A 14114-nucleotide genomic window follows, 5' to 3' on the forward strand; every position below is an offset into this window, starting at 1 on the left:
GCATTTGTGATTACCATAATATATATATATATATATATATATATATATATTTATACTGTATACATATTTTTTATAGTTTATTGCGAATTGTTAACAAGGGCGCCACTTATCGGTTTTGAATTTTTGTAAGTCTAAATAATGTCTATCTGTTGCTTAAAATAATTAAAAACACAGCATTTAAAAAAATATAATAAATGTGCTCTAGTATAATTATGCTATTATTTTTTCCTATAATATTTATATTACTGCAGTTGTGTTTCCAATCATCATTTGCGCTGGATTTATTTTTCAGTCATTCATACAAACTTAGCACGCTGTTTAAACATTATGCCTGGAAGCTGAATGTTAGTAAGCTTCCGGTGCGTCATGGAAATTGACGTAATGATGACGTTTACAGTGGCTGCGTTATTCGCTTAAGAGCGGTGCCTTAAGTTGTAGTTGGAATAACTGGCTTAGTTTTGGTCTGTAGCGTGTTCTCGAAGGATATTTTGTTCTCTGCTCCAGTTGTTCTTAACGGCATTTTCGTGTAATCATATTTCAAGATGGTGCAAGGTTGTGGTACAAGTTGTATAAAGTATTTGTTATATACTTTTAACTTTCTATTCGTGGTAAGTATAAAAATTCATAACTTTTATGAAAAGAAAATTTAGTGCGTGGTAGTTTCGGTACTTTCAAGAAAATCGTAACTACGCCGTTATAAGTCTGTTTGTGACAACGCCTTTATGTTCAGAAAAGTGTGCGCATCATTGAATAACTGGATTTCAAAGATTTAGGTAGAGATTTGAAGATAAAAGCACTTCAGTTGCGCAGCAAATGTACTTCTTTGTCCAGTTATCGAATAATAACCAAAATACCGTTATGTTGTCTTTTAAAATTCATTCAACCCACCCTTGGTGGATTGAATGATCTTAAAATACAGGGGAAATAATTACTCCTCTGATTATTCCAAAAGTGTAATATGCGCGTGTATTACATGTAAACAGAATAACTCTATTCATGCGTTGTTACCCATCTCAAGGAGGGTTCCCTTGCTTTTCTTGCTACTACCCACCGTCTCCTTTGAAACACGTAATTATTCCCTAAATTTAAGAATTCCCTAGATATAAGAATATATTTTTATCAAAACAAAATAAATAAAAACCCCTTATATTAAAACCAATGCTCCAAGGGGTCCTTGTTTAGTTTGAAGTTTTATAAGAAACAAATAAACCCTTCTTTCCCCATAACTGGAGTGCGCCAAAAACTAAATCATTAACCAATCGACTTATTCTGAATATTGCTGCTGAATCAGAAGTTAAGATCATTTATTTATGAACATTCGATTTTTAAAGCGTCAAATCGAATTGCCATAAGCGTATTCTTCGTATTTTATGAAGGTGAGTAAGTTAAAACAGGAATAAGATATGTTATAATTAATTACTAATATACATATATTGATACACCTGCAGTTAAATATAATTATGGCGGATTAAATATATGGCTTATAGTGGCACAAATATACTCTACCATTTTTCTATAAACTGGAAAACAAACTGTCTGCATAATACAGCTGGCATTCAATGTCCCTGTACGTTCATTTGCCCTGTATTCGGAAATATGTCTAATATTAAGTTGTGGTAATGTGTATGGCTATAAAATCTGTATGCAATGGTTTTGGCTGACTGGTACAAATACAATTTATCGACATTGTACGAGGCCATTGATTTTTTTTTTTTTTTTTTTTTTTCTCTCGCTCTAGTCTGGTTTCTATGGCAGAGATGAATATACGTGCTTTGTAACACGAGGTACGAGTAAACAATTAGTCTCGCAGGCAATATTTACGAATTATTTATATATTACGGTTAAATATCTTACAATTTAGTTCCAAAATTATTGGAAAGAACTGTTTTCAGCAATGCATATTGTCTCAAATTAGCGTCTCCAATATCATTTGAGTTAGTTCCTCCGGCCACATCCTGCCCCCACCCTCAAGGGCTTCTCCTGTATGGGCCCCATGTACTTTTTTTTTTTTTTTTTAGAAGGGTCAAAAAGTGTGTACCCCTTTCCCGACAAAGGTTTTACTAATAGCTACAGCTAGCCTCATTAATATACAGGGAAGAATATGGATCATAAATTGGACTTTCGCTTTAATTCATTTGTGCTGCTCGTTAACTGATAGGGATGCTACTTACAAAATAAGTAGCGCAGCTAACCTTCTTCGAAGGGCGTGACTTGGCAATAGTACAGTGGGACCTCACAGTTGGCGTGTGTTGTCTGCGGCCGGCAAGGATAAAGGGCCCAATGGGGAAAAGGGTTATGCTTCCATGGGCAGTACGACTCGCAAGGTATTTTGCATATCGACTGTCTTAATTTTGCCAAGTATACGCAGACAGTAGAAATATGAAGTCATTTGATTGGCTACGAATATTAAATACTTATTAGTCGGAGCTTTAGGAGATTCCCACCTTAACGATTTTAATTTATTACATCTGATATGATCAGAACCCTGTTTAGATTGTAGTTTAAGATATCGAAACTAGTTATACATTCTCGATGGGTACTGTTTATTTTCGCGGAATATGCATTCCGCGAATGGCAACCGTTTGTAGGACTTAATTTGTAAATAATTTTTGGCAAAAGTTCATGTGAACACAGTAATTCCAAGAATAAAGATTACTCGAGCGTGTAACCATCCTGCCATTTTTATGGAACCGGAATTTTATTCTTATTTATTATCTCTATACATTAAAATAAATTTTCCTCCTAGTGAATATTTATTCGAGTCAATGAGAGAAGAGCGCGGGGGAAGTACGTCACTACAAATGCGCAGGTAAATAATTACGTAGGTCCATTTCCTGATTATAAATCGATCATTGCGTTGTAATGTTAGTATAATGTTTTTGTTGTTATACAAATATTTACAATCATACCTCTAACTATATCGGGACGATGGGTCCGTTCATCAGCTGACATTTAATATACAAAAACGTTACAGTGGAACATCAAATTATGCCGAGTGAAGCATGTGCACGTGCTTCATTCTCTCCCCTCCCCTGGCATTTGTTGTTCCATTGTAACGTTAGCTAATGAAGGAACCCGATATAGTTTAGATATTTTGTAAATATCTTAAATATTTTAGTCCTGCTCTTTCGGATGCAATAATATTCCGCATGCATTATTGGAACCCGAAGCAAAAGTCACTTTTCGTAAGTGACCTATGTAAACGCGGGTAAATAATTAGTGATATTTATCAGACCTTGATAATGCTGTGTGGTGGGGTAGCCAATTGCCCCTCCCACTTTGACCATATTGGTCACATGGTAAAAGTGGGAAGGGCAATTACGTCACTACAATGCACAGGCAAATAATTACATAGGACATTTTCTGATTAGATATCGATCAGTGCGTTTCGACACTTTTCTTAAGTAGAAAAGATTTGACTTACTCCGTCATGTATCCGCGGGGGTGGGCAAGTAGAGGGTGGAGCCCCCTAGTTATTTATATATATTATTATTTTTTTGCGTATGGTTTTATTTTCTGGGTTAGTACCTCAAGGACAGTTAACTTGGTATAACACAGATTTCTGATACCTGTGACCCGATATCAGAAATGCGCCTGATAGTTTCATTAAAGTTGTTTATACTCCGCCACTACCACAAGTTCATTAGTCGCTTCACGAGAAAGTTAGTTTAACACATTGTGATCACCTGAATGCGAAGTTTCGCTCAAATGAATGTACTACCATACTTTTGCGGCTTTATGATGGACAGGTATGCCACAGAAAGGATGTGATTGAAGGAACAGTAATTGAAAAGGTGGAGTCATATACTTATCTGGGACAAGTCATTAGCTGTAATAATGATAAATGGCTGGAAGTCAAGAGAAGAATAAATTTTGGATGGATAGTATTCAGGAAATAGTCTCACACTGAGGAGCAATATCCTGATTTGTCTGAAACGTAAAATAATGAACCAATGTATACTCCCCAACATGATTTATGGAAGAGAAACTTGGGCACTCACCAAAAGAATGGAAGAGAAGCTGAGAACAACACAGCGAAGAATGGAACGAATTATATTGGGAATCACTGTTAGATAAGAAGAGAAACACATGGATTAGGCAGCAAACTCAAGTAAAGGACATTCTTATCAAAACTAAAGAACTAAAATGGTCTTGGGCAGGACACATAGCTCGAAGACATGATGACAGATGGACTAAGAAAATAACAGAATGGTACCCAAGAGGAGCTAAGAGAAAACCTGGAAGGCAACAACAGAGATGGACAGATGAAATTTGAGTTTGTGGGTAGTAAATGAATGGGCATTGCACAAAACAGAAGGATCTGGAAAGTTGCTGGAGAGGCCTATATCCTGCAGTGGATTGAAAATGGCTGATGATAGGTTGCCATAATTATAATTAATATTGTTTTAATTGAAGTGCTGGGGGGCTTGGCTGCGCTCGCTTATTTTGATAAAATATAAAAATACAGCAGCTTTCGACAGCTATGAATACGTTATATATGGAAATCAAGAATGGTACGACGTTGTCATGCTAGATAAACAAAGCGCGTGCACGAGGTTTATCTAACATGATCACGCTGAAAGAAGCGTGTTTTATCACAGTGAAACAAGCTTCTATTACGTGTTTTAGTATTTCTTATGTAACCCGCATCCCTTATTCTCCCATTGGCTGAATAAATATCACTAGTAGGAAAATTATTTTAATGTATAGAAAGATTAATTGCAATAATTGATTTATATAGCGGTTGTACTTTAGCTTTCAAGGCGACTTTTTCTCTTCTCTTGTGGTATTTAGATTATAGTTCTCCTGAGTAAACAGTTCATAGTTCTGTTTGAACTGCATCGTCTGTTTACAGGATTCATAGGACGCCGAGAATTAATTATGAGAGCATCCTTGGACTCAGGGGAAGTTCCTATGGACTGGAGATGTGCAAATATATCCCCAATTCACAAAGGGGAAGTGAAAGGGTGACAGCTAATTACAGAACTATTAGTTTAACTTAATTTTCCCAGGAAAATAATGGGGGGGGGACACGGGTTAAAGCTGCAGTGCAGGATTATCTAGACAAGACTGCAGTAATAATTCAGACACAGCATGGGTTTATTAAGGGAGTCTTGTCTGACAAATGATTGGATACTGTGGTTACGAGGGAACTGGATGAAAAAAAATTATCATGTATATAGTGTACTTCGATTTCAGGAAAGCTTTTGACACTGTTGCGCATGGAAGACTTGTGCAAATGCAAAATACTGCATATAGGTAGAAGTAACCCTAGTGAAACTTACACTTAGGGTGGTAGATAATGAAAAAGAACTGGGAGTAATTATGCACTCGGATATTAAGTTTTCTGAGTAGTGCCAACAGGCTGCTATAGTAAGTCATGGGGTATTGTCGATGATATACAGCAATTTTGCTAGTAAGGAAAAGGAGGTGATTATCCCTTTGTATAAGGCGATGGTCAGGCCACGCCTTAAGTACTGCGTACAGGTCTGGAGGCCACGTGTTAGGAAGTATTGAGCGTATGCAGAGAAGGGCAACAAGATTGGAAACGAAGGGGTCCTCTTACCAAGAAAGGCTCAAGTTCTGCAAATTACAGCGGCTGGAGTCCAGGCACCTGCGAGGTGAGCTGTTTTAGGTCTTGAATGGGTTGAGCACGCAGCGTTCTGATGGGGTTCTTCTGCTTGCTCAGATTACGAACTTGAGGGGGCATATTTTCAAATCGAGGAAAGACAGTTGTAGTGTAGAATAGATGCGGGGAAATTTGCCTTTAGCCAGCCGGTGGTTAATTGCTGGAATAAACTTTCATCTGCCGTTGTTGGAAGTTGATAGCTTAAATTCGAGGAGGCACTGGATTTTAGAGGGAATGTATGTTTGAACTTTTTTTGATGCTACATAAGATAATAAGTTTTCTTTCTTGCATCGCATGCCTCCATTACTACTACTATTTCGCTTTTGCACAGACGGGATTTAATGAAACAGTGTTTTAGAATTTGTTACCAAATCGAGATCTTTGTACTAATCTTTTGTTTTGTCTTCGTCACTAACAGTGATTGGTGTAAGCTTTTCCGCTCTTTACAGGTTATAGTTTAGTCCCACTGTGGCCTGTGTTCAGTGGGGCTAAACTCCTCTGACCGTTTGGTCGTCCCGGAGTATAAACAGAAAATTTATTATTTAAATTTATTTCGTTGATTTTCAGTTACCAGTGAACCCAAACATTTTAATGTATAAAACGCAGACTTCCGTCTTATGCACCAGACATTGGTTTGTATGTTGGTTATCAGTATTTCAACTTCGCCCCACATTATTCAAAAGCGTAATAAACAAGAAAGCACAACGTACGCTATAGGACTGTCACGTGAACCGAATCGGACGAGAGGTTCCAAATGAGTAAGCCCACAACCAGATTATGATCTCAGATAAGAAAGAAACAATAGATATAAAGAACAGTGTACGCAAAAAAAACCACGCTGGGTCTATCTGCTAACAACTAGGCACAAGTGACAACAAAAATGGGTTAGACGAAAAGTGCACGGAATCGGCCCTAAACTTAAAGCTGATTTCAGTGGTAGTGGAATTGTACAGGCAAATTATTTACAGTTAATTTGTTGCCTCCAGTGTATACACAGGGGGGGGGGAGTCAACACAATGGAAATACCCGATATGAAAGTAGTTTTTGTAATGGCTGTATGACGTATTTATAATCATACAATGATTGTTTCTTTCACACAGTACTGAAGGAAAGACTATAAAACCTTATATTCATTTAGAGGTGATATAAAAAGACATCAGGAAAATGATGGACCCTGTATCAACTCAGAGACACCAATTGTTGGTGCACGTTAAAGCGGGATCGGTGACTAAAACTGCTAATTTTGTTTAATGTATCAAGAGCAGCTGCATCGAAAGTGATGTCTGCATTCATCAAGTATCACAAAATCGAAACTGATTGAAAGAGACCGCAAGGCACTGAAAATGATTATAGCCCGAAAAAGATAAACGACTGCCTCAAAAATAACTGCAGAACTTAATGCGAGCGTCACCACTCCAGTTTCAAGCAAGTTCGGCTAGAACGTAATAAAGCTAAAATTATGACAGAGCTACCCTTGCCAAGTCACTCATTAGTGATGGTAACTCTGGAAAGAGGATGTAATGGTGCAAGTTGCACGAAAACCGGACACTGGAAACGTAATATTTTGACCAATCATCATTCACCTTTTTTCCAGTATCAGAGAGCGTTTACGTTAGGTGAATGCCAAAGGAAACTCATCCTGACTGTCGAACATGAGAAATCAAGTGGTTTAAGCAATCTATTCCAATCAGGCGACCCTGACAGACCAACCAGAGAACAGTGAGCAGCCTGGCTACATTCTATCGTTGTGTGCGGGCAACGTGGCATCCCACCGGGGGTCCTGCAGCCAAATGTCAGAACACAATACTACACATTGAAATAGAACATTTTTCTGTTATTTTACAATAGTACTATATTTCTTCACAGCGTACATATTGGGCAGATGTGGGAAACCACAGGTGGCGCCTGCACACTATCTTGATATTCTCTAGTTCCTATCATCCTGAACAAGCGAATTACTGCCACTGATTATTTTGAGTGACCAAGTTTATCCCATGGTGCAAACATCGTTCCCTGCAAACGCCATATTACAAGATAATGCTGCAATGCATTAACCAAGATGTGTCCAGATGGTTGAGGAGCATGGAACTGATGCTAAACATCCGATTACCTGCACAATCACCACTCTAATGTTATTAAGTCGTTGTGGACATATTTGGAGAGGAGAGCGAGAAGTAATTTTTTTTTCCACCTTAATCATTCAAGGACTTTTCTGTTCTTCCATGAAGAATGGTTCAATTTTCCTCTAAAGACAGTTCAAGATTTATTTGAATCTGTTCCACCTACAATGAAACCACTTTTAAAAGCAAAGCATGGCCCAAACCATATTAGTGCATACCTGTAACTTTTTCACAGGCGTTTCTGTTATTCTGTCCACCCCGTGTGTGTGCGAATAAGTAAAAGCTATTTTTGCTCCTCCCTCACCCCACTTGTGCGCCACTAATCTAAAGTATCTTGCATTGTAAAGTGGATATACTATATTTTAAAGAAATGTTTGAAATTTTTAATGTGGAGTCTTTAATAATAGCTTGATACATGTGTGAATAATTCTGGGCCAGTTTCAAAGTAGTAAGTAGTTTAGCTGAAATGTCAGGTAGGGGAGTTCACCTTCCCCGATTTGGTATTCAACTCCATCTGAAAACTAGTGCCATTGGATTTGGGTCAGGATTATACGGGACAAACCAATTGTCTTTTGGTTCTTGCTTTAGGCTCAGCACTGTAGCTGTCTTGCAAAATCAATTTCCGTATTACTACAATTTAAGCAGTAGGGTTACTTGATGTCTGTTCTGATATCAACGTGATCGTTCTGGGGAGTAGGATGAAATGTCTATTCCTAATTCCCCAGACTTCCTTGCGAATATTCCATAGCTCTGCATATGTTTTATTCATCATCGTATTGATGGAATGTTAAACTGTTTGGAATGCTACGTTAAGCGAAGATCGGTATGGGTCTCTTCTTTGGCGCGCCCCAACTCTTCTGCTGCTGGTTGCTACATTCCCGTAGTGGTGGACGTGTATCTGGCTTTGGTCGACCAGGTGTTTGCTGATTCCGTGGTAACCAAACGACCAGTTAAATACAAACATACCACACGCATCTCGCCATTTCTGGAGTCTTATCTTCACAGTGAAACGAGGCGGAGTTAAACTTTCCAGGTGCTGCCCTACACAAATACATACATGGGATGGTACTTTCTTCACTGTTGACTCAGTTCTCAGATTTTTTAAATTGCGTGCAGTGGGATCAGAAAATTCTAAATGAGAAATATTCAGGGAAGTAATCAAAAACGCTACTAGGCGTTTCATACCACCAAAGATATACTGTTCAAGGCTTATACCTAAATGGATGTCAGATGAACTACAGAGACATCTGACAGAAGTAAAGAGCATGGGATACATAAATTATCAGGTGATACAGAAGCTTATGGTAGATATAAATTAACCTAATGTCTAATCAACTCGCAAAGGTTAAGCAAGCTAAGGTAGATTATATGTAGTCACTGGCAAAGACTATGCTTATATTAACAGTAGAAGGAAGAGGTTGGACCACTTGACGGCTATGGGTTAACTGTTGCTGACAAATTGAATAGGTATTAGAGGTTGTCACAGACATTCTCTCAGATAGGCCAGACAAGCAGTACTTGCTACCTGGGAGTCTAAAATGCTGATGGAACTAATAATAGGCTGACACTCAAGTGGACCCAATTTCGGCGAAGTCCGGACGGTCTGTGACAACCAAATCCTCTGCTTTCACCTTCACGATGGTGGGACTGTTAGTAATTCTGGGTATAACCTCCATGCACAAGCACACTGTGGATGACCATCCAAGTGTGAACCAACGTAAGCAGGGGTCGAGGTGTGGCGCCCACACCACATGGAGGAATGCCGCCCCTCTGTTACCAGGCGTACTAAGTGGCAGATGACTCAAGGCTTGAAGTGGTGGAACCCATGTTTAGTCTCCAGAGCTAAGTTCTGGTCAACCCTTCCCCATCTCTTCCATCATGCAGTATGACTGACTTTTGAGGTTATGATGAACATCATGGCGAGATCCAATCTTACTAACATTTCGAGGGTGCAGCCCTAAAACGGTGTTCGCAAGCCGGCCGCTAGTGGAGGAGAAATTGATGGAATTAAAAAAAAAAAAAAAAAAAAACCTGGGGTAGATGTTTTTTACAATTATATTAAGGGAGGCAGCAAAGGTGGTAAGCAAACTCTTAGCCATAATTATAAGAACATCTCTGGATTCAGGGGAGATCCCTATAGACTGATGTGCAAATATATCCCCAATTCATAAAGGGATAAAAAGGCGACATGGATAATTACAGACCTGTTAGCTTAACGCCTGTTCCAGGGAAAATGAGGGAATCGCTGGTTAAAGATGTAATGCAAAATCGGAGGGATTTGTTAAGAGTGGTTAGACAAGACCACATCTGATAAGTTACTATGATGAAGTGACCAAGGAACTGGATGCAAAAAATAATGACATAAATTTGGATTTCAGGATATCAGACTTTTGATACTGTTGCACATAAGACTACTGTACAAACTAGAATAATGTGGCATTAAAGGCACGTTACTTCTATGGATACAAGTGGAAGAAGACAATGGTTATCAATAGGCACAGCTTTTGTGGACCAATGTTATTGGTGGAGGTCACCAGAGTTCAGTGCTATATCCATTGTTTTCAATATTTATCAATAATATTGACTGTATGACAGGCTTAATATCTGTTCGCAGATATACACGGGTTGGCAGGGTGGTTAAGTCATCAGGGTTCAGCTACTGCAACAAGATTTAGGAAAATTGGGTCGATGGGCTGAGAAATGGCAGTTGAAGTTTAAAATTGACAAATGCAAGGTTAGTGCAGATGGATAGTAGTAACATCAGCTGTGTGGCACTACACTCAGGGTAGTGGAAAATGAAAAAAGACCTGGGGGTAATTGTACTGTCAGACATGGAATTCTGAGCAGCATTCTGCCAAGACAGCTAATGGTGTTTTGTCAATCATATACAGAACCTTTTTTTATCAGGGATAAAGAGGTTTATTATCCCTTTGTGTAAAGCCATGGGTTAGGCCGCATCTTGAGTACTGTATACAGGCCTGGAGCCCTTTCTTTAGGAAGAAGGTTGTAGGGTGTGCTGGAATGGGTCCAGAGAGGGCAACCAGACTGAAGGGGACAAAAGGGTGCTTGAGCCTAGAAAGGCTTCAGTTCTGTAAATTACAGCGTCTCCAGACTAGGCACCTGCAGGGAGATCTGATTGAGGTGTTCAAAGCCTTGAAGAATTGAGTAAGCAGACTGTACAAGTACATAATTTTCCCAGCGGATAGAATAAATGAGTCTTTTCCTAGGTTAAGCATTACTTATTCGAGGTAGTGCAATATCATGGCAACTCGTTGTGAAAGTATTCACAATATCTCATTGTGAATACTTTCATGATGATGCCAATTTATAACTACTTAAGTAGTGGACTATGTACTGAAATGATGCAATTGCACTAACTTTTACATTAAACTCTTTACATAACCTGAGGCTTCAGCCCTAAACTATACCGTAAGCAGGATGTTAACTGCATTCTTTCACCTTCCTACACTACACACATGAGGAGGCATAAATTAAAGTTGAAGGATAGATGTACGGAAGTTTGCCAGCAGATGGTTGATTGTTGAAACAGGATTCCGTCTGTTGTGGAAGTGGATGGGTTAAATAAATGGGTTGAAAACAAGGGAGAACTAGACCAATCCTTGGAGGTTACGGATGGGTGAACTGTATTTATTATTTTTGTTTGATGCTATATAAACTTGCTTTTTTGCATCGTTTGCTACTACTTGCCCGCTTTTTTTTTTTTAATGTAAACTGCAGCCCTTATCAATCCTTTGCAGAATGGAAGTATCCTCAACGATTCATGTTGAGGGAAATCGACCATAACTGCCACTCTGGTCCAGTGAGGGTTGGCAGATCAACCGTATTTAGCAGTGACGGTCTTGAACCCCGGTCTACTCAGAGCGTGTGCTACTGCACTCTCGCTGACACTGTGTATAAACAAACATGACGTAAACAATCATTATTAATGATAGCATCGCATTAATACTACATTTATCACGTCTATAATACATGGTAAGTTTACATTTTTTTTTTAAAAAGATTTCATTAAATTATGCTTCTTAATGACAGACAAAGTTGGTGACAGAGCAAGCGTAGACAGATAGTATAAAACTATAAACCATTGACTTTTTTCGCAGCGTTTTTGAAGAAATATCTGGCAGGTAAAGAACTGTAGGTAATTGTATACTCAGACAATTTTCTGAGCAGTAGTAATGAATCAATAGTAAAGCTAGATTGGGGTTCTATCAATGAAATGAGGGAACTTATCCAGCAGGGACAAGCGATTATCCCGTTGCGAAATGCAATCGAAATGGTTGCATTTCGAGTACCGCAAGGTTTGGGAATCTCCTTTTAGGATGGACATATTCGTTGGAAAGGGTGCAAGATTAGTTGAGGGAGGGGAGAATACTATTTTCTTACAAAAAAAGTGACGAAAAGCCACAACTGTTTTTCGTCAATTTGCTAGTGCATAGCGTACCCACGCGGGATGAGGTGAATATGGGTTAAATGGTAATACGGCCATTTATAATTTGTCATTTCATATTTTATTTTTAAGTAATTTTTTACATGCAGTATGGAAGGGGTACCCGATAACGAATCTCGACCAACTTTTTATATTATATAATTTTATTTTTTTTTCTGTATTTATTGTATGAAGCGTGACCCTCTGAAAATTTGGTACCACCGCCATTCCATTTAGATAATTATAAACCACCTCCACCCATAACTTCTGGGTGCTCTAAAAGTCCAGTGGCATCTCAACATGCCATTGACTAATCATTTTACATATGCAGGCTTTATTTTCCTTAAAATTGGTATCAAACTTGACTATAGCTATAATACTGTCTTGGTTGACATTTTTCAAGCCTGTCAGGCAGTCGCTTTTATATGCCTCATTTTTAGAACCAGGTGTAAGATTATCATTTTTAATCTCGTTTCTTAATAAGAGTGCTTAGACTGTTCAGTTTAGCCACAAACTGGAATGAATTTCCAAATCTCCTGTTCTTTGGACGTATGCCACAATACTGAATACCCCTCTTTATCAAGTTGTGCACCAAGATTAAAATTTTTGGAAATGGATCATTGTATTGCCCATCTCAGTCATCCAGTGAGAAGCAAAAGGTATGCAGTTCGATAGCCTGTCAGGCCAGCGGAAATCTAGGTCTGTTAGATGACAGTTGGGAGGTCAATATGCATATTAGCTGTTTGTCACGTGTCTAATTTGCTTGTCTTGGGGTGCTTCGCATAAATTTTTAGCAGTAACGTTTGTCATCAGAAGTAGTTGATCTTTCTTAGATGTTTTGACAACTCGGTGATAATAGTTTGCTTGCGCGTTTTTGGCATATCCCCTAACCTGTTTCCCATTGAGGAAAAGTAGTATCTCGGCACAGATGCCTGTTCTCGATGCTTGCTGGTTCCTAAAATAGGTAGCCCAATGCGCGAGACTACGTCAGTGAGTCAGTTTCGGACAGCTATGTAGAGAGAATGTCTTAGCGTGCAGTGAGGATGATGGAATGATGTAGTGGGATAAATTTTGCGTGATGGTCAGAATGAAATAGAATATACTGTATCTTCGCCATACTGTAGGTGATTGGAGAATTCAGTCTGGGTTAAATCCAACATCGATAGGAACTTTGTTTTTATCACAAGCAATAATTGTGATTTCACTTAATGCGAGTTAAATCGAGCATCTATAGGAACTCGGTCGAATTTTTCAGCATTCAAAAATTTAATGAATTTAAACATTGGAATATGTTCTACGCGAGAGAAATTATGCTGTGCATATAGCAGCTGAACGTACTCTTCGGATATTAGCAATAGTGTACTGTATCTAAATGTACGTTCTGTTGCTAAGTAACTGTTGTGGCTTCTGACTTCTTGTTATGTATACAAGAACAAGTTTTTTCGTATTTATGGATACGAAAACCTGTGTAAACAAGGTATGCACGATGGAATAGTACCGTTTATATTACTGTACTGTATTTCAAAATTCTATTACATCACACCTGTTTTCTTCGAAGTGATCTGTATTCTAACGATAGTATTTTATAAAACAGTCATTCTCGTTTTGTCGTTGCTTTATAATCGAAAAAGGAAGTTTCGTTCCTTCTATTTTAGGAACTGTTACTGCTTTATAACAAGCCCACCACAGCCAATGGTGGGCTTGTTATAACAATCAACAGGACTTTCAGTCAACAGGACTGAAAAATAAATTAATACAAAAAAAAAAACTAAAATTTAAGCTAAACTTGAATACAGATTCCAAATGTCTTCTGCCATTAGCCCGGCAGACGCAAAATAACGTGGTGCACTTGGTGTTTACAGAAGTTTACTTTTTGAAGTAAAAACATAAAAAAAAAAAAACACGAAAGTTTATTTTTAGT

At 38.4% G+C, this 14114-nt stretch overlaps 1 protein-coding gene across 1 annotated transcript in view; it reads left to right on the forward strand.

Annotated features, from left to right (window-relative positions):
- Positions 1-447: 447 nt before the first annotated feature.
- The window catches only part of LOC150091750 (CD151 antigen-like), a 99870-nt gene continuing 86203 nt past the window's right edge, over positions 448-14114 (forward strand). Inside the window, exon 1 of the mRNA XM_090376802.1 lies at positions 448-608. Coding sequence (XP_090232928.1) covers positions 543-608 — 66 coding nt within the window. The 5' untranslated portion in view covers positions 448-542. The remainder of the gene's footprint in view (positions 609-14114) is intronic.

Source organism: Mastigoproctus giganteus, chromosome 1 (assembly GCF_048544385.1).
Source record: "Mastigoproctus giganteus isolate SK-2022 chromosome 1, ASM4854438v1, whole genome shotgun sequence".
Taxonomy (NCBI): Eukaryota; Metazoa; Arthropoda; class Arachnida; order Uropygi; family Thelyphonidae; genus Mastigoproctus; species Mastigoproctus giganteus.